A 22078-nucleotide genomic window follows, 5' to 3' on the forward strand; every position below is an offset into this window, starting at 1 on the left:
GAATACATTGCAATCAGTTGAAAGCTATTTGCGTCCCTTTATGACGCTGAAGGAGCCTATAGCGTCACAACTGCACGCCACGGACACTGATCAAACGTCGCTCCTGGACACTTAGGGAGTGAGAGTGTGTTGTTTATCCAACAGCACCAGTCCAGAACCAACAGCAGAATGGCCCGCTCTGAATCAGGCCGTGTCGCTGCGGCTCAGAGACACACAGGGAGGGATTTCTGTTTTTGAAAAACACTCGTCATGTCAGGTTTTTGGTGGATTTAATCAAGTCTTGGATTGCAGAGTATGAATGTCCTCTTGCTATTTTCAGTTGATAAATACTTGTGTGAAGTTTGTGAAGGCAGGAGGAAAGCTTCCGCGATCACCGTCTCCTCTCTGTTCCTCCAAGCCCCGCCCCCTCCCTGAAAATAATGAGTGACAGGCTGACAGTGACCCGATAGAAACTTTATTATTCACTTAATCACTGATTGAGATATGATGAAGCTAACTTAGTCTCATGCATTCATGGGATTAATGTAACAGTAAGACAGAGAATGTGAGTGTGCAGTGCACCCACATGCAGTATTTTTGTTTTTATAATGCTGTCGTCTGCTGTGTTCAGACTCAAGTCATGTGTGTGATGCCACATTCAGGACATTCAGTGTCCTTTCTTTAACAGATGACCGTTGCTAGAAGCTGCAGCTAGACTACAGAAGCATTAGTTTTTGAGGATGGAACAATTTCACACACAGATATATGGAGGCTAGACCTACAGTTGATTTATTATGGTTTAAAATGTCATGTCAAGACGAAGAAGAAGATGAAAAAGATGGCTGAACTGTTCAGTGTCAATCCTGTGGAGATGGAGATGGGGGTTATACATCTCCAAAATCATGTTCAGTTTAAGTCTCAGCAAAACTCACAACATTTCTGGAGCCTTGAAGACCCAGCAAACTATAAGAACATCAAGCAGCACTGAACACGTCTGCTTTGTTTGGTTCTGTTCGACAGACCTTTTTGAAGCAGCTTTTTCTGACATGAATGAAATCTAAATACAGAACAAGACTGAGTGATGAACATGTAAATGACTCTATTAGAGGGAACCTAAGTGGCTACACTTCAGCATAGACCTATGGTGTACTCCATGCAGTGCCATTCATCTCACTGATTGTAACAAAGAGTGAATGCACTTATTTGACCATAAGTGCCATACGATGCTTGTCAGGTGGTGATTAAGGACATTTATGTGAATGTTCAGTGACTTACTGGGCCATAATAATATGTTAGACATTTTCGTTTTCTTGGACCTTGATGTGAAGTTAAGATTTGTGATAAGCTTTAGGTATTGCAATTTCACACATGTACAAAAGTATAGCTTAATTCAACAGATGAGGGCTATGTGAATAAATGTAAGCGATGTGATGGAAGTAGCTCTTGGCCACTTTCATTCTTTCAAAGTAGCTCTCAGATGAAGAAAGGTTGGAGACCCCTGCTCTAGGGGGTGGACCTCACCTCCTCTAGGGGGGACCTCACCTCCTCTAGGGGGTGGACCTCACCTCCTCTAGGGGGGACCTCACCTCCTCTAGGGGGGGACCTCACCTCCTCTAGGGGGGGACCTCACATACTCTAGGGCAGTGGTTCTCAACTGGTGGGTCGCGACCCAAAAGTGGGTCGCGGACCCGTTTCGAGTGGGATGTGTGAGTGAAGAAAAAAAAAAGTTATCGACTGGTTGGGCACCCCTGGTCTAAACTAAATGCTGCCGTGATGAAACGCCATATCATGGATTATCAAGGATTCTCTCTGAAACAGTCTGGAGCTCAAAGGCTTAATCTCTTGCCGGTTATACCACAAGGTGAGTTCCTTTTTACTTCCTGCTTCTTCACACACATGCTCTCCAGCACAGGTTAGCTCTGAGTGTTAGCGATGCTAACGTAAACACCGACCATATTACGTCCAAAACAGTCGGGCATTGTTTCTGATAGCAACATTTCTGATTGGGCCGTGGGTCCACATTTCAGATATTACGTCATATCGGACGCAAATCTGGATCAGCTCCGTTGTAGCCCCGTTTTTAGAGATTTGGGTACGGAGGAAAAGAGAGAGGGTTTTATTTTCTGACGCTGCGTGAGTTCCCTGACACACCGGGGACCAGGGCCGGACTGGGACAATAAGTCAGGCCGGGAATTATACACCCAGCCAGGCCACTACCAGTTTTTTGTGCCATTTTGCTGGATTTATTTGTCAATTTTTACAGCGTTGCTGCCCATAATGATAGCGCTCTAAATCTACTACCCCAAAATAAACATATGGACATGGGTTACTATTTAAAAAAAATTGCAAATCTATTTAGGAACCTATGTGAACATATTTTAAGCGGGGGTGGACCTCAAATCCTATAGGGGGGTCCGGGGGCATGCTCCCCCGGTAAGATTTTTTTTTTTAATGTTGGACTTAAATGCATCAATCTGGTGCATTTTGAGGGGGAAATAAAGAGACTACACCCATATGAAACATAACTGTATACATTTAAATAATCATAAAATCATAATAACATGGCCATAACCAATAACATCCCATATCCAATATGAAAAAACATTGAAACTTGTTTATTTATTTGTTTTTGGTTCATTTATAGTTGTGAGTGTGTATGTCCTCCTGAATCAGCCTCACCTGTCTCCCTCTCCTCCCCCTGCTCCTCTTTGAGGCAGCAGCAAAGACTAGTTTTAGCTCTCAACAAGTTTTAATTGTTTATCTTACCTTTTTTCACCTAGTTAACGTTTTTTTTTATTATTCATGCATATTTTAATAATCACTCCCCCCTCAAATGGAAATATGTGTTTACATAAATGGTGACCAAACCGTTTGAGACCCACAGAGTAAACACTAAACTAAACACTCAGAGTCCTTTACCTCACCTGAGCTGTAGTTATCAGCCTCTCAGTCTGACAGGAGAGGACTCTCCTCCACCTTGTTGTTGAAACAGCTCCTTATATCCGTTAGCGCAGCTAGCTAGCACCAGATGCTAACAACAACAACAATACACGTAACCGGTGTGCGCGGTTTATCTCACTCGCTCGCGCCACACATAACACACACCCTCCCGAGCTTGAATGACACACAGAGACCAATCGAGTATGATCTGTATGAAAGTGGCCATGTCGGCAGGCCACATCATGTAGACAGCCAGTCACCCTCTGTGAGGCAGAGTCAGACCCACATTTGCACAGCGTTGCGTTCACAATACATACGTATACAAAAAAAAATCCTCAGGCCAGCAGGCCACTTAACAGGCCAGGCCATCGGGAAACCTCCCGGTCCTCCCGATGGCCAGTCCGGGCCTGCCGGGGACGTATGTATAAAAGACATCAAAAAGTGCATTTTGCATGATAGGTCCCCTTTAAACCAAGAAGCATTTGATTTTTTGCAGCAGGAAACCAATACATTTCATAAACCAAGTTTTCCTAATATGGAAAAGTCATTATTAATAATACATAATAAATGGCTCTTGTGTAATATATTAACGAGTGTCAAACAGTATGAGATAAAGAAAGCAACAAAAACAAACCTTATCGTTCTCCTGTCCTCTGTGGTGATTCTTCATTTCTAACAGGATCAGGGTGAACGATAAGGCCTGATAGTGTCTTATTGCAGTCAGCAGCTTGTTCATCTCGTAGTATTGTAAATTCCAAACTTCATTGCATCTCAACAAAAGGTGTGGACCTTTGGAATAACTGTAATGATGAGCTGAAATATTGTGGAAGTTTATAAAACAATTATTTAGAAGCCAAACCCTGAATGGTTATGAGCAGGACCTGTGAACTCATACTTGCTATTTCTTGTCGTTGTAAAAGTTGTTGGGTTTTGTACAAAATAAATGATTTGTTTCCATTTCGATTCAGCCTCAGCTCTCTCCAACCTTGCTCCAATCATTTCCAAGGACAATCATCTACTTTCTTTTGAACGCTTCTGAATATTTCAACAGTGCACGTTGGAGAAGGCAGACGAATGCCAGCGTTTCCACCTCCTTCACAATCACTCTGAGGCTGATGAGAACCACTCTTAAGAAACTGCAGGCTCCCAGCTTCACCTTCAGCTGAAGGAGTCCTCGTCCGTGCAGATTGAACGTCTCCGCTGTCACATCCATCCTCACACGTGCACGCAGAGATGATGAGATTCCGCAGAATACACAGAGCACTGAGCGTCAACACAGACACATCTAAATATTGCAGTGGTGAAAGAGCAGATTGGTAAAGCAACGCAACGACAAACACTGCTGCGGTGGAGATGGAAATAAAAGAGGGAAGAAAACACTCATGTTTAAAGGACGGGGGCTAATGGAAAACATGCATTTAAATAAATCGAGAGTTATTTCATTCATCGAGTGTTGATGTAACTGTAGGGAGAGAGACACATGTAAAGTCTGTGTTTTTCATTTTAATTATGTGGTATCTTTCTCTCATTATTGGTTGTTTAGTCATGTACCCCCTTTGAAACATCTTCTCAGCCAAGTACCCCCTGACCGACCCCGAACATTTTTGCCTATATAAATAATTACAATATAGTGATGTTCCATCAGTGTGTAATTTATTAACTCCTTCATGCATTGTACACACGGAGAAGAACCAGTTAAGCACCAGAATGGATCTTGACCCCTTGGTGGTTCTAGGAATATTTTATATAAAACTGTGTTTTATATTTAACTTATTGTAGTATAATTATTTTTGTAATCATGCATGGTATTTATTTTATTGACCTTTTTTTTTTTTCACGTACCCCCTGCAGTACCCCAGCGTACCCCTAGGGGTCCTCGTACCCCCATTTGAGAATCACTGCACGACAGCATGGGAGTTAGTGGTGGTTTATTCTAAAATATCAAACGGTAACATTTTCTCTGGACTGCAATTATATCGCAACTTTCAACGCAATGTTTCCCTCGCCAATATCCATTACACTCCTGCTTGCACTCACCATAGCATTCAAGGCTTCTGGTATTGGCGTGTCGTCATTTTGCCAGTTTTTGCATGTAATAAATGGTCGAACAGAAGAAGTGGAGCGCTTTTGTTTGAGCTCATCAAAGTGATTCCCGTATTCAGCCACTCACAACTTGTTTTTACTGCCTACAGACGCAATAAGAGCTTTTCTGAAATATAGCACACTTGGTGTCAGAGAATATTTTAATCCGATCTTGCATGTCTAGAGGTTCTCAGCTTTTCTGAGAAACTGTTTAATTTACAAAGATATGCTTTTCGTTAAGTCGCATATGCTCCTGCCTTCCTGTGGGGGAGAAGTTTGACATCATGTGAGTTGGTAATACAAACTGGTTGGGGTGTAACGGTGTCCGTATTCGTCCCGTACCGTCACGGTTCGGACGTCACGGTTCGGCACATGCAGTCACACGGCGAATACGCCTTTTTCTTGTTGTACCGAACCGTACCGAACCGTGACCCCCAAACCGAGGTACGAACCGAACCGTGACTTCTGTGAACCGTTACACCCCTACAAACTGGTCTTTGTTCCAATGTCTGGTAATGATTGAGGTAGGAAGGGTGGGTTTTTAGGTCCCTCCTTTATGGATATACAGATCATGTATTTTACTCTTTGTCTTCAGAGTTTGCTAGGTGGCCCACATGAAAGTGTGATATACTCTGTGATCTCTCCGGCCGTATCATACTCTCAATACATATCAGCGTTTGACTAAAGCCTCTCCAGCGTCCATCGTTTCCTGAGCTTTGGCTCTGCATTGCTGCACAGAAGTTTCCATCACACTTAGTAAACTATCACGTAAAGCTAGGGTAGTTATTAATTGAGAAACCAGCAAGAGTAGACATGGATTATTTAAATTATCCAGCGCCGCCTAAATTTGCTAACACTGTTCCAACTAAAGTATCTTGCGAAACTCGCTCCAAAAATGTCCGAGTCCTTCGACAGCCGCAGATATCAGATATTTCTCCTGTTTTTGCAGAGCATGGGAATTGCCTTCAGGGAGTTTTTCAACATTTTTAACACCCTACCCACCACTGCTTTAAAAAAGTATGACAATAAGAGAAGTGTGTTTGGCGATGACAGCAATTCAGCAGTTTTTGTGCCTCTGTGCTTTGGACATATCGAGGTCAGCATTCACAAGTACTTAGGTTTGATACCCGGCCGAAGCTCAGACCAATAACAGGGTTACCATGCATCCTTAACCAGGCTTAAAAGGCATACCATGTATAATACTAATAAATAATAAGGCCTTAAATCACATGTGTCAAACTCGAGGCCCGGGGGCCAAATCAGGCCCTTGGTGGATTTAATTTCGGCCCCCAGGATAATTTCTAATCACTATTAGATCTGGCCCGCCGGTATATTGCACGCACACCTTCACTCCATCCTGAGGGTCTCCTCCGCTCAGAGCCTGACCCCAAACATTAATGACCTTGCTCCCGAGATGAGACGCCAAGTGTCTGAACTAGCATCTCAGAGCAGCAACCTGAGTTCAATGGATGCTTCCTTCTGCACTTTCTCTCTCACGACAACAGGGCAGGTTTGGTTTGTTCTTTGAGGGAAATAGTTTTATTGAAGCTGTTGTTGGCCTGTGGAGAAATGTACTCATAAGAAATGACTCTGGAGAAGCTGCAGATAGAGCCATAAGAAATGAATGCAGCTGATTATTTAATGTTTAATGTTGTTTTTATAGGCAATAATTTAAGCTTTGTTAGTTCCAGGTTTAATATGTGCAATAAGTTCATTTCAATAAGTTTTGCAATAAACATAAAACCAGTCCGGCCCTCAACTAGCACCCATTTTTTAATTTTGGCCCACTGTATTTGAGTTTGACACCCCTGCTTTAAATGGTATCAAAATGTCATAAATCAATGTTTTTATAGTATTAAGATGCTGAGATGGGGATTTAATGTTTTTTCCTCTGACATTCCATAATAACATCCCACAAAATTGGTAATTGCTATCTATTTCTTTAAAATGATTTAGTTGATGTCTGTCTCATTTTCGTCAAACAGATCCGAAAGGAATTGTTTTTAACTTAAATGTAGTTTTACATTTTACTCGGAGTAACCTTAATAAAGTTAGAATAATACTTTGGGGAATCTCTATATACTTCTCTATGTTTACTTATATTCTTATTTTTGTTTTCTACGCCAAACAATCATGGGAGGAATACATCTATCTCGTAAAGTCTTTGCTAAACACTGTGAGCAAAACTCCCAGCATGCATTTCACCAGTCACTGCAAACAACTCAGATGTATGCACTGATCTACAGCTGCAATGGTTTGAAGTGGAATTATGATGTTTTTGCGTCTTCTGTTTTCCATCGACGTCATGATGGAGCCAGCTGCTCTCAGAGAGGCTGGAGCTTTTATTCCTCTTGTATATCACACCGAACAGGCATTAAAACACATTTTGCACCTGCTTGGCAGAACCATTGTTCACAACATTTAATCAGATTTGTCAAATAAGGCGAAGGTAGCGCCACCATTAACCTCTGCTCACAGCAGGGACTGAATGGAACTCTGGTGATTTATTACTTACGGAGCGTCCACACTACAGCTTCAAAAAAAGCTTGGAGCTGGGCATGTCTGAAACTTGGGGATTTTATTCGAGCAACGCGACCAACAACCAATCACATGAATCTCCCACCCCCGACATACAAAGCAAAAAAACCCCGGGGATTTGATGCAAGCAATATATATATAAACTCCCCAAACAGGCGAAAACCTACCAGTTTCACCCGCTGCCTCTGCCACCTCCCTCCATGCCTGGTTCCTCCGGTTTGTATCCCGGTAGGTGAAGAGGGTCTGGTCATACAAAACCGGGTGATTTGCTACGGCGATAATTTGTTTCTCCTCCGACTTTTTTTGAAATATAGAAATGAACGGCGGGATATCTCTCCCAGCTTAGACGCGGTTTGATTGGCTACGGCTTGAGCTGTCAGATTTTCAGAAACGGGATTTGATTGGCTGGCGCTGGCTACTCCGGCGTCAGAAGGCGGAGACGGACCGCTATGCTACCCACAATTCAGTGCGACGAAAAGCGAGGCAACGTGACGTCACCCCATTCAAAGTGAATGGGCAGACGCGTTGGAAACCGTTTTTGAAGCTGTCGACGCTGTAGTGTGGACGGGCCGTTACGTTCTTTGCTTTGTGAACTCATGAATCGAGCAGACACTCTGAGGTGGAGAGGTCACGTATAAAGAAGTAAGAATACGGAGTACAGCGTAGATTTCTCTCTACGGTAACAAAGAATCGTAGCAAGAGTGACAAGGTTGGAACGCCTCATAACAGTCTCTACTTAACGCTGTGAAAAGAGATAAATATCCATCTTGGTTTGTTCCTGCTAAAGTGTGTTTCGTGTTTCTTATTCTCCTAGCAGGACAGTTCTTTGGAAATTGTCCTCAGCATGTAATACTAGAAGAAATAGGTAAAATAATGGATGATTTAATTTGTTCTCCCAAAGTTTTGGAAAAGTCATGGAAATGTAACTAAAGTTGCATCAAATATAATTTATATTTTAGCTTTGATTTGTTTTAGATAGGCACAACCAGAGCCATATAATAGAAGAGTTACGACATCTCCGTTCACTCCAATGGACTTCCGTTGTCGTAACTCTTCTATCTATATGGCACTGGGCACAACATGTTTCATATGCAGACCTTATTTTCCTGTTCCATGTTAATTTTCAGTGGTACCGCTGAGAAAGAGTAATTTTTTTGGTCATGGGAAATGAGGTAAAGGTCATGGAGAGGTCATTGAAAAGCATTGGTGAAAAAGTGTATGAACCCTGATATGTAAATACTGTAATAATCCTGAACACTTATCGAATGGAACTTATATTTAACAGACATTATTAACATGAGTCGGAGAATCAATAACTTTAGCTAAAGATCCAGAACCTTGACGCAGTAAAAAAGATACCTGCTTTGAAGTAATCTTGGGTCTTTTAACTTGACATAACCCTCACAACTCTGTACAATAGAACATGTCGATTATTTAATTAAATTAATGTTCTCTTGATTACACCAGCTAATTATACAAAGCAAGAATGTAGTGTTGTTTTGTACTTTGGTCTTTGGTGGTAATGTATACAACGTTGGGATATAGTTCTTTACAGACATTACAGACATCCGCTCTGCAGTCTCTGTAGAAGCTTTTCAAAAACAACTGAAGACCCATCTTTTTACATCGGCTTTTGTTTCTGCTTGAGATGTGTGTGATGTGCTCTTATGTGTGTTCCTTTCAGGAGTCCACGTGGGCTGTGTTTTGTTGTTATGTTGACCTTACATGTCTGCCTCATGTTGTTCTTGTATTCATGTTTCTGTGGTCTTCATTTTTACTTTTGTTCTTTCTTGTGAAGCACTTTGTGAATTGTATTTCTGTGAAAGGTGCTATACTAAATACACGTACTATTATTATATTAGACTTGTAACCAACAATCACACACACACACACACACACACACACACACACACACACACACACACACACACACACAGAGAGAGAGAGAGAACACACAACACAAGCAGCAGACTGTTAAGATGTTTGGACAATTACTAAATCCAGCTGCTGCTTTTATGGTTTCTTATCGAGCTTTGCCACAAGCTTACTCTTTCAAAATGAATTATGGGTGTGTGTGTGTGTCTCTCCGGGTGTGTGTGTGTTAATAGTTTATTACAGCGGATGGCGGGAGTGAGTAATGAATTGTTTCTCGCAGCCTAGATAAACTGCTGGATTCGGGCTTGTTCACCGGAGAGATAACGGAGCTGTCGGGAGGCCCGGGGAGCGGGAAATCTCAGGTGAACATTTCCTACCTTCCTCTTCCTCTTCATCGCTGCGTTTCATCCTCATGATTTTCCTCTTTGAGTATTCCCTCGTCTCCAGTCCTGCAATAAAACACCATAACCAATAGTTATGGTTTAGCTAACACACATTATCCATGCTTTATTTAACCGTCCCCCGAACACCAGGCACGTCTCCGAGGCAGTGGAGGAATCTAACTTTGCATATTTACTCACGTACTGAGGTACTTGTACTTCATTTGAGTATTTTCTGATTAGCGAGTTCATTCTGTAGGCCAGTTCTCGTTTTCTCTACTCGATATACTTTTCAGGTTTAGTTACTTGTGTGTGATTAAAGTTATTAGCACAAAATAGAAAATCAAGTAATGTTTTTATTACAATATTTCGTTATAGGTTAAACTACAAAGCAATATATAAAGTCATTCAAACCAAATAAATCCCTTTACCAAATGCAACATTGAAGAGATGAACACATTATTGCATATAATACTATAATTGCGATATAATATTATTCTGAAATGGGCCATACATGATTATTTCTACTTTTGCCTTTGGTACTTTAAATATATTTTGATGCCAATATATTTGTAGTTTTATGTACCGTACTTTCCGGACTATAAAGCGCACCTGCATATAAGCCACAGCAGCTACATTGTCCGTCTGTCTTGCTCTCGTTCTGTCTCTCGGTTCCACTTTTACTTTGGCGCGCTACCTGTCTCACTCTTTTCCGGCCTCCAGCTTTTCCTGCTGGAGCCCGCCGCTTAGAGGTGGCGGGCGCGGACCGGTCATAGAGCCCGTAGTGTTAAAGGTGGTTAATTTTACCTGTAAAATCCATAGATTTAGGAGGTCCCCTAGTGGCCGTTAGCTGTACAAAAAAGTCGCGGCTTATAGTCCGAAAAGTACGGTAAGTAACATTTTGAAAACACAACCTAATAAAGTAACCAGTAACAGAGTATTTCAACACTGTCTTATTTCTATTTAAAAACAGCTTTTTGCAGTATTTTTTACAACAAGAGCAAACCAGTCCTATTATATATGTGAAAGATAGCATTGGACTGATTAAGATCCACCAGTTTCCCAAAGAGCTTTTCTGTTGTCTCGACAGTTTGAACTGCACGAGTGGAACATGGAACTGAGTATTTCTGTACCTTAGTCTTTCCATTCATACCAAATGTCCCCCTCCAGGTGTGTTTCGGCGTGGCGGTGCACGTCTCCCTGCACCTGAAACAGAGTGTGATCTTCATCGATACGACAGGAGGACTCACCGCCAGCCGCCTGCTCCAGATGATGCAGACGGAGAGCAGTAACGCAGAGGAGCAGGTGAGGGGACGGCATGGAGGTTCACACTAACACTACATGATGTGAGATAACGACACAACGTGGATCTGTCACTTCACAGGCGGAGGCTCTTCAGAGGATCCATGTCTTCCGCCTGTTCAACGTCTTCTCTCTCCTCGACTGTCTGTTCGCTCTGCGCAGTGGAAGGCTGCAGCAGGTTGGTACTTTTACTGCTTCAAATACACCAAGAATCCTGTTGGGAAAATCCTGAGTGTCCTCTTCCAACATGAGAGTAACGTGATGACAAAGGTATCAACTGCAGCTGTGAACATGACCGGATGTGTGATGACCTAGAAGAGCATCAGGACTGTTTGAGGCAGATGATAGCGATGTGAGTAACATGATGATTCAGCCTCTATGGAGAGAGACATCAAGCATGCTCATTTCTGACGTGGAGCTAATCTGAAGTAAACATTGAATACTGCTTTCTATTCCTCCATCTTGTGACTGTGTGACTCCCTCTCTTGGATAGCAGCATGTGAAGGACACTGCTCAGGAACTAGTTGATGCTCTGTATGTGATGACTGCTTCCAGACTTTGAGGAAAAGTCAAACATTTTAGGAAAAGTCAGATTTGTTTGTAAAAGTAAAAAAAAAATGTCAAAGTCCGAATTTTGAGAAAAAGTCCGAATTAGATTTTTTTGTAGGGCCGGGACTTTAACGCGTTAATTCAGATGAATTAATTACACAAAAATTAACGCGTTAAAAAAATTAACGCATTTTAAAGGGGAAAGGAAACACCAATTACAGTTATAATATTCCGGTAGTTTATTCATTTTACAATGGATATTGATCGTAATATTTATTGTATATGATATTACTCGCCAAAAGAAAATTAATTATCCGCCGGCCGGGTGGGGAATTCCGGGACCAGGCCGCCGCCATTAGGGGAGTCCCAAATGGTGACGTCACTGGCTGTGTTTTCGCTCCACCTGAAGTCAACACAACGTAGCAGATATGGCAGCGATGGAGGAATTTTGCAATGAGATCGACGTTTTGAACGATGAATTTGACTATTCGTCGGGAGATGACATTGATGTGGAAGCATCTACAGTTACCAGGCATCCCATGGCCTATGCTTATGAACCGATTCGGTCGAATAGAGTGGCATACGATCCGGAATTAAAAAATTTAAAAAAACACAATGCTAACAGTGAGCCTCTGAATTAGCCCCGAGCGAAAATGCTAACCTATTACTGCCCCGATAGCTCCCTTATTACTTATCCTAGCCGCACATCCAACACATCGATTGTGATCGCAAGGAGACACAGAATCTAACGGTGCCCACCTCAACACTGAAAGATACAAACTCGCGAGGTTATCCACAAAAACGTACATCAAAACAAGTGGCGCTAGGTACTAACATACGCCAGGCTAACGGCTTACCTTCCTCATTGTCTGGTCTAAACTGGTCTTCAATGGCATTACAACGATGATGTAGTTAATCCATAGGTTAATATCCAATGGGGCTGTGTCCCCTTTGAAATGTTCTGATAATCTATAAGCAATACAACTGCAATTCCGTTATCTGCTGTCCGCTCTGTGCTCCGTGCGCTCTGGGTCCTGCAATACCATCCATCAATAGCAATACTAGCCTTTTTAGGGCTGTTTTCGACAGATGAGCGTGTGTATGCCAGTGTGTATGCCAGTTTAATTAGTTGAGCTATAGAACACCCCCAATTCTCTATTGTGCGTCATAATAGCTACCATTTAGTTTGGACGCGATTGCGTTAATTAATAAGGTCACACTGTGTCAGTAAATACATGTGTGAGCTAGTAATCTGGTAGTGCTGCAATATGTACCTCTCTCTCGGCAGCTGAAGCAACTCGTTTGGTGGCTCGAACTTCACGTTTGTTGACACTGTCATTGTCTTGCGCGGCCGACGTGCTGGGACGGTCGGTGTTCCCGACTGCATACGTTGAGAAATCGAATATTGTGGGAACAGATCCTGGCTTCAAATCCAATGTTTTGTATTGAACCAGGCATCCAGACTGGACTTTGAGCAGCTTCTCATCCTTTAGTGGCAGCCTATGGAAATGTACTTCTTCCTTCTTTGTATAAAATCCATTTGTGCAGCCTGGGGCAATACAATGAACTCCTGACGACGACCGTTTTCTTGTAATGTAAACTACTGGTGCATTGCACGCCATGTTGTTTGTTATTGAGCTTTGGCCCAGGAAGCCGTACCCAATCAGTGACGTCACTGGGAAAGTCCCGGAGCAATGGAAGCGCCCATGGTCATTAGGCACGTATTTCAAAAAGTAAATTCGCGTATCTTGATCGTTTACATTGGAAATAGACTAGATAAATACATTTCCTAATGGTAATATTGTCGCATGGAAAGCAGTTTGAAAAGTGTTTCCATTTCCCTTTAATCGCACTTATTTTTGCACAGCGGAACGTTTCTCACTGGATGAGTTTCAGGCGTACCGATTATACTGGAGCACCAACTAACGTTCATGACTTCAGCATGGGACTTCAAACGACAACAAACCACGGTGAACAATAGTCAAACATGAACGAACAAGCTGATGAGACCGCTTTGGTCGGCCCCGTGGATGGGACATTTTGTTTTAAAAAACGGACGGATGGAAGCGTCGATAAGAGCACGGTTGTGTGCAAATTATGCAAAAAATAATGTGCATATCACCGCAGCACATCGAGCCTAAAGTACCACCTAAATGCAAAGCATGTAGCAGCTAGCGTGGACGTTAGCCCGACTCCGAGTGCAAGGAACCACACCCTGACCCAACCCACACTCAACCAGACGACTGGTTTCAGGGCCAGGATAAGTAAGTCCACGTCTGAGAGAATATCCAGCTCCCTGGCTCACTGGACTGCACTCGACTGTAGACCACCTGGAGTAACATCCATGTGAAAATGGCTTCTCACTGTTCTCAGGTCAAATATGTATCTTTGATTAAAAATGCGATTAATTTCGATTAATTAATTACAAAGCCTCTAATTAATTCGATTAATTTTTTTAATCGAGTCCCGGCTCTATTTTTTTGATTTTGAGAAAGTCAGAATTTTGGGATTTTCAGAAAAAAGCCAACATTTTGAGAACAAACATTATTTGGTAGCCTACATGACAGGATGTATGATTCCCTATAAGAACTGGTATTCCTCCATCTTGTGACTGTGTGACTCCCTCTCTTGGATATCAGCATGTGAAGGACACTGTGAAGGACACTGTGAAGGAACTAGTTGATGCTCTGTATGTGATGACTCCTTCCATTCTGGAGAGGACCACAGACACATGGATCCTGAGACTGAAGCTCAAGCCGGTGACCAGGGAGATACTTTTCTCACAGGAACCTTCGAGACGACGCGTTGCATTTCCAGCTCATCTCATCTCGTCCCATGTTTCTTCCACCAGGCGTGTGCTGCCTCTGTGAAGGCGGTGATCGTGGACTCGGTGTCTGCGGTTATCTCTCCTCTGCTGGGAGGAAAGCAGAACGAAGGTGATGTCTCTCTCTGAAGTCCATCAAACCTGAGGCTGTGTTTACACTCACACCTGCACATATCTCTAAACAAGCTTCGTATACATTTGGCAAACATGACACGTTAGCTTCTGTCGTGAGAAAGTGGGAAATAACAACACTTTTTTACCGTCACAAAGAATTGTTGAATAATAACATCATTTTGAGATTCTTATATTTCTTATAGTTATTTCCTGTTGATAAGGGCTGCACAATTTGTTAGCAGTTAATGCACTATAACTTTTATTTTACTTCAGTGTCTCTACTGGGACATGTGTCCATGCTTTAATGTTCAAAAAGCTCTTCTTCTTCAATGTGTTGGAGCGATAGCCAATAGGAGCGTGAGGGTTACATAGTGATGTCACTTAGTAATCACCGGGATTTTAGCCTTTGCAGACTATTCACATCAGGGATGGGCCGGCCCCCACCTCCTCTTTTTGCGGCCCTCACATTAATTTATAAACAAGTTACGTCCTAGTTACGTCGCGAGCTGCGTACATGACTTCGTTCGGCAGCCAAATACCGCAAAATAATCTGTGGCGCGTTTGTGTGTATTGTGTTTGTTGCCCGGGGCAACCCTCACAAGAAACCCCGGCTGTTGTTATGCCTGCTGTGACGTTAGGTTGCCTCCGAAGCTTCAAAGCTGTTTTTATCATCTGAATTTGGCGAAACAAGTTTAATATTCTGAAAGCCAAGACTTTGTTTATTTGAAATCAGATGAAAACAAACTGTCACGGACCCTGCCGTGTTATCTATGATTACTACGCTTTTCATTCATAATAATTTCATGTTTCCCGGCAAGAAAAGCCAAAGGCCCCTTACCCAATGTGTGTTATCAAATAAGATAATACATGCGAGTTCATGGCTACTGTAGACAACGTTCTTGTTGCTCTGTGTTGCGTTGTTAATGAGTGAGACACATGAGTGAGGATCTGTGGAGTTTATTCTCCCAAAAATATAATTTACAATTTACAATTTAAGCATTTAGCAGACGCCTGATTCCAAAGCGATTTACAATGACCATTACAGGGACATTTGAACTCGCAACCTTCCGATCATCAGCCCACCTCACTATCCATTAGACCACAACAGAGATCCGTTTAAATCAATGTATGGGAAACACTGGCGTCAGCAGAGACTCCAAGTGTCTTAGGTTCAAGTTCGACAACGAATGTCTGGGTTAGTGTTCATGACTTCATGTGTATGTCATCTTAATGGTTAATCTTAATGAACACACACTTTCCGTGCTTTCCAATAGTTTAAAATAGTTGTATTCCACTGTTTAATAACCTGTTCAATACAGACATGCCACTTGTGAAAATTAAATAACATTTCTGTGAACTGATATTTGTTTAGTGGCTTATTGGAGGATGTTCCCTGAGAGATTGAAAAATATCAATGAAGATGTCAGACTTAGTATATGTGTTAATAATTACATACCATACATGGAATGTGTGTGTGTGTGTTCCAAGTGAATCTGCGGCCCCTGGTGGCCAGTACATAAATGATGTGCCCCCACCACCATCCAAGCTGCCCCCACCACCATCCAAGCTGCCCATCCCTGATGCACTAAAGCCTATAGAACGCACTATAGGACATGGAAAGCCCCCGAAAGCCGAGCAGAGCCTCTTCTAATAAATCTTCACGGCTGAAAAGCGGTCCGAGTTCACCCGTGGAGTGAAAGCTCATTCGTCTGATATCAGTTATAAATAGATCTGTTTTATTAACCTTGGAGCTGCTTCCGCTGCAGTCTCACCTCCTGAGAGTCAACATAATTAAAGTGAATCCAGATGAACTTTAATCGACTTTATTCTGAACTTTTGGTTTTAAAGACGGATAAAAAGCAACCGCAGCGAGGAGAGGACCTGAAACGAACCTGCGTGTTGTTCAAACGAGTATTCTGAGCCACAGACGGGTTTAACACACGCCACTGATCTGTAGACCAGTGTATTCATGAATAAATTAACGTCTGAGCTCTGGGCGGATTGTGATAAGACCGATAAAGTTAATTTCCCTTGAAGCGCTTTGTCTTGTTCTGTTTAAATAAAAAAACACAAAAAACGATTGAAAGGCTAAAATCACAGCTCAGAACGTTTTAACAAAAGCACTTCGGGTAGATTATGGTTGTAGCTGATGTGAAACAACTCAATCTGTTCAAACCTAGGAAGGAAATGTCTCATTGAGATATTTTACATTACATGACGTATCACTTGTTAGACGCTTTGATCCAAAGAGACGTACACACTCAGTACTGTGGGCAAATGTCTCAACGACATGCTGACTGCAGTGGGGTTTGAACCTGTGACCCAACGCACACTCCACTGCGCCACACGCCTCCCTTTTAACCCCATATTTTAATTATTATTATATATTTAACATTACATTTCTTTGTATAGTCAGATTTAGCATATTTGCATGTCATTACAATTTCCTTCTGTAATTATTGCGCACGTAATAAGAATAAAGAAATTGAATATTTCCTCTCATCTGAGCAACACCCCGGAGCTCTGATTCAGTGTGTCTGTAATAAAGGAGTCAGTCACCCATAGACGTATTAGAGACGGCAGATGTCAGTAATATCTGCTTCTGTTAAACTGTATATCCTGCTCACTCTCTCCCTCCCTGCCTGCAGGCATGTCCTTGATGATACAAGTGGCTGGAGCTCTGAAGACGATGGCCAAGGACTTCAACGTCGCTGCGTTGGTGAGACGGTGCTTGATGTGCACTACTTTAAATCCACCGTGCATATCTGCTGTCAATCCCAACCCTCTGAACCCTCTCACTTCTGCCTCTGCTGGACCCTTGGGGTGAAACAAGAGGGTCCTGAACGGTTTGACTGCAGCTGGAGGTTATGTGACATCTCTAATCGTGTTTAAAGAGCGTGAAGCAAAGAACATGTTCCTTCACCTCCAATTAGCAAGTTATCTAAAGTGAGGTGAGGATGATTTGATCGGCTGTTTGATGGCCCTCTGATTAGAAGTGGGACAATGTCGAGAGCAGAGTTGGGTGTTAGGTTAACAAAAACATGTTTAAACATAAAAAACTAAAGGACGATATAAATTGTTCAACAGCTTATTTCAAGGGCTTATTTGATATCAAAAACACAATAATATTACTTTGTCGGTAACGGAGTAGTGTAACGCGCTACTTTTATAATCCAGTAATCACACTACAGTTACTAACATTGCCCCGACACGCGTTACTTCGTTACTTTCTAAAATCAGTCATAATCAAACCTCAACAAACACCTGCAAAGAACACATGCTAGGTGAAGCTAACGCACATAGCTGTTGTTTATTTATATCACACACGCACACACACACACACACACACACACACACACACACACACACGTAGTTCTTCTTCTCTGTTTTCCGGTTGTTGCTTGTTTTGAATGACGAATACACACTAGCGCTGCCTGCTGGTAAGGAGAGTTATTGCCACTCACGCATGCGCAGTTCGTACGTGCTCGGCTGAAGTCTGGCTCCAGTGCAACACATGGCCAACACGCAGGAGAACACGCTGACGCAACAGCGTGAGCAGAGATAGACTGCGCAAAATATACAGATAGCAGGAGACAGAGGACAGCCACGGTCAGATAGCAGGAGACAGAGGACAGCCACGGTCAGATAGCAGGAGACAGAGGACAGCCACGGTCAGATAGCAGGAGACAGAGGACAGCCACGGTCAGATAGCAGGAGACAGAGGACAGCCACGGTCAGATAGCAGGAGACAGAGGACAGCCATGGTCAGATAGGAAAACATTCAGGAGCTATCTGGATCAGTCTTATGCGACAATGGAAACTGAACTAAAGAGAACATTTGAAACTTTAGCAGTCTGCGTGATCTGCCTGCAGGGAGGGGCGGGCCGGCCCTGCGAGTAAAGTAACGAGTAAAGTAACGAATTACTTTATGTAGATAGTAACGAAGTAGTGTAATATATTACTTTTTTTTAAAGTAATATGTAATATGTAATATATTACTTTTTTTTAGTAACGACCCCATCTCTGGTCGAGAGTTATATATTTATTTCCTTCTTCTATAGCTTCAACTTTCTCTCGCAATCAATTCTGAACCATAAAACAGAACACGATGAGATAATCCGTCCTTTTAAACGGTGCTTAAACGTATTTTACGATACCTACTACATATCGTACATACATAACTTATGTAAAAACAAGACATAGGAGAAATGTCACAGAATCCAGTCCCCCCCCCCCCCCCCCCGGGGTACATAGATCCAATCAACATTTAGTATATCCCCAAATCACAAGAAGTGCCTCGAAGGGACAAAGCGATCAAAAGCAAAGACGACAAGTGTTCTGATTCTGAAAGATTGAACGTAACGATGTCTGATCTGTCTGCAGGTGACGAACCACGTGACGCGCAGCGACAGTGGGGGGGTGCAGCCGGGTCTCGGGGTGTCATGGAGTCACATCCCGAGAACCAGAGTCCTGCTGGAGAGGAGGGGGGAGGGGGGGGCGGGCGGGCACTCCAGTCTGCGCTCTGCCACCCTGATCAAGTCCTCCAGACAGGTAGGTGTGTGTGTGTGTGTGTGTGTGTGTGTGTGTGTGTGTGTGTGTGTGTGTGTGTGTGTGTGTGTGTGTGTGTGTGTGTGTGTGTGTGTGTGTGTGTGTGTGTGTGTGTGTGTGTGTGTGTGTGTGTGTGTGTGTGTGTGTGTGTGTATTTTGATCTGCTTAGGATGTCTGTAAATGTTTTTTTCATTACATTTAGATTTTCCGACATACTTTTACCTACTTTTTCACGATATTCTAGACATTAAACTACGATATTTGATATTTTTCTACAAACTATAGCACCTTTCAGCACCAGGCAATTCAAGGTGCTTTACAAAAATGGAAGACATTTTGACAAAGGCATTTAAAAACAGTAAAAGAAAAGAAACATTAAAAGAAAAACAAAAAACATTTAAAATCAGTCATTAAAAAGAAAAGCTAATAAACATTGAAAGATAAAAGTTACAGTGCAGTCTAAGATATGAATAGTTCAATTATTTCGGTTCTTGATTTTTAATTTATTCACAGAACCTCCCTTTGGAAATCCGAACAATATCCCGATTGTTAATTTAGACCGATTGTTTTCACCATGTTTTGCTCGCATGCCATCCACAATCGGACCCTCAGGAGGGTGTACTAAGCCCCCTACTCTGCTTTGCGTTCCATAACAAAGTCTTTAAGTGTTACCTGAACACCCCGTGTTAACAAAACATTATTTTTCACCCGTCGGTGCTGTGATACTTGTTCCTCAGTACAACTCACCCAGAAACTGATCGTAAACCCTGGCTACGCTCGATATCCCAAATATCCTACTTTCGAGCCGTCCCTCTCATAAATGTCATGGAGAAATTAATTACGTTTAAATTTAAAACATTAAAAGAAAAAATACATGGATAAAAGTTACAGTGCAGTCTAAGATATGAATAGTTCAATTAAAAGCAGCGACAAAAAGAAAAGTCTTCAGCCTGGATTTAAAAGTAGTCAGAGTTGCAGCGGACCTGCAGGTTTCTGGGAGTTTTCATAAACATTTTTATGACATGTATTATAATAATATGACGCTTCTATTTAAAATGTTATGACACACCATACTGGATTTATTTCAGTATATATATAACTATGCTAATTTGTACAATATCTGGATGTCTTTGTCCTTTCAGAGGACTTTTAATAGCTATTGATGATTTAAAAGCTGTTAGCGACGTACTTTGCCTCTCTCCCCTCCTCACAAATAACTGTCCACGATGACATTAATTAAACATTTACAAAAGATGTCTGTCAGACCGTACAAAGAGGCGCTTTGACGCAGCACAGTCAGAAAGTGTGTGTGTCTTTTAAACTAATGCATCGTCTGTGTGTGTCCTCAGCCCTGTCACACCAAGGCAGAGTTGGACCTGCAGTGGTGGAGCCGCTCTAAAGACGGGTCGTCTGGAAAGAGGAAACTGGAGGAGACGGAGTCCTGATGAGAAATAATCCGACCAAAGGTACACGAAGGCTTCTGGATCTGCACGGAGATGGATGGTTTATTTTGTTTACATATATTTGTATTGAAGACACAAAGAAAAGACAGTTGGTACATTGATAGGAACCACAGTTACAAATGTTCAACAGTTCAAAGCTACTAGAGTTCAGCTTGGCCTCTACTATTGATCAAGCCATGCTGTCCTTAGTTGATCTCCACTTGAAGGCGTTCATATTTAAACCACATTTACATCCCGGACAGACCGTGTGAAGGAATTGGATCGTTGAATGTTCCATCTTTTTGCCTTTGATAACAGCACGATGCAAATATTGGACTGATTGATTCACATTATTTCATCACGAGTGCTTCAATCCCTGCTTTCATCAGGATAATTAATAAAGCTTGCCGATATACACCATGACTTTTGAGATGCTCTTCCATCTCTCAGCTGGGAGACCTTTCTTCTGTCAGTCGCTGCAGACTCCTCAGAGCTTCAATACATCCAAGCATGAATTTAAACCCTTTCATAGAAGCATGAAGGGGAGGAAAATGGCACATATGAATTATACTTGAAAGCCTTTCAGATGTAAGGGTCCGCAGCTTCTCGTTGGATGGCATAGGGTCTCGTGATTTAGTAAGAAAGTGAGAGGTTTATGGTTAAGAAGAAGGAACGACTTCTTATCGACCAGTGCTTCTCAAAGTGTGGTCCGTGGGCGCCCCCTAGTGGTCCGTGAGTATATTGGTAACATTTCACATTTGAAATAAATACATTTAAGTTTTCCGCACTCTCGCGAGAATATCTCTCCGCAATGGAGCGAGCTTAAGTTTCGATTGCATGATATAGCCCAGGGCAACACCTTCGTCACACATGTTGCCACTTGTTTGTACCATTTTCAGGCGATTTGTAATCTGTTCTAGAAAAACGATGTGTTTTTGGATATTTGTGGAGTTAGGTGGTCCGTGAGTGTATGAAGAAGCTTGAGAAACACTGCTATAGACAAATGCTTTTCATATCAGGGTGTCTTTCAACATACTACACGACAACCAGGGTTACTTTGTTAATGTAATTAGTTAAATTCTGAAAGTAATATGAATACAGTTACGTGTCTTAAGAATGTATTCAGATTACTTTTGGAATACTTTCTTTTTCCATAACAGATGGGTATGTGTTGGTGAACAGGAGACACGTATGTTGCTGTTTTAACGGCTTATCAAGAACTCAAACACGACATCTTGGTGTCATGCTGGCAGCTCTCTCACCTGCGCCCACACAAAGAACATCCCGGACTGCATTCTTTGTCCCGTCTTGAAACCTTTCCTTGGAATATGTTATGAATTGTAAGGTGTCCTTGGGTGCTTTGAAAGGCGCCCCTAAATAGAATGAATTATCATTACTATTATCTGAAATGATGTAATAACATGTTTAACTTGTTCCAGTCACGTGCCCCATGCATTCAGCAGCAGCGGGCCGTTCACTTTGATTTGATCCCGTTATGAAATCTC

At 42.2% G+C, this 22078-nt stretch overlaps 1 protein-coding gene across 1 annotated transcript in view; it reads left to right on the forward strand.

The window, feature by feature from the left end:
- The window catches only part of rad51d (RAD51 paralog D), a 43677-nt gene that overhangs the window by 20430 nt on the left and 1169 nt on the right, over positions 1-22078 (forward strand). Inside the window, exons 4-10 of the mRNA XM_034098927.2 lie at positions 9695-9776; positions 10965-11099; positions 11179-11274; positions 14497-14581; positions 17232-17302; positions 18967-19134; positions 20481-20597. Of these exons, the coding sequence (XP_033954818.1) occupies positions 9695-9776; positions 10965-11099; positions 11179-11274; positions 14497-14581; positions 17232-17302; positions 18967-19134; positions 20481-20576 (733 nt within the window). The 3' untranslated portion in view covers positions 20577-20597. The remainder of the gene's footprint in view (positions 1-9694; positions 9777-10964; positions 11100-11178; positions 11275-14496; positions 14582-17231; positions 17303-18966; positions 19135-20480; positions 20598-22078) is intronic.

This window comes from Pseudochaenichthys georgianus, chromosome 14 (assembly GCF_902827115.2).
Source record: "Pseudochaenichthys georgianus chromosome 14, fPseGeo1.2, whole genome shotgun sequence".
Taxonomy (NCBI): domain Eukaryota; kingdom Metazoa; phylum Chordata; class Actinopteri; order Perciformes; family Channichthyidae; genus Pseudochaenichthys; species Pseudochaenichthys georgianus.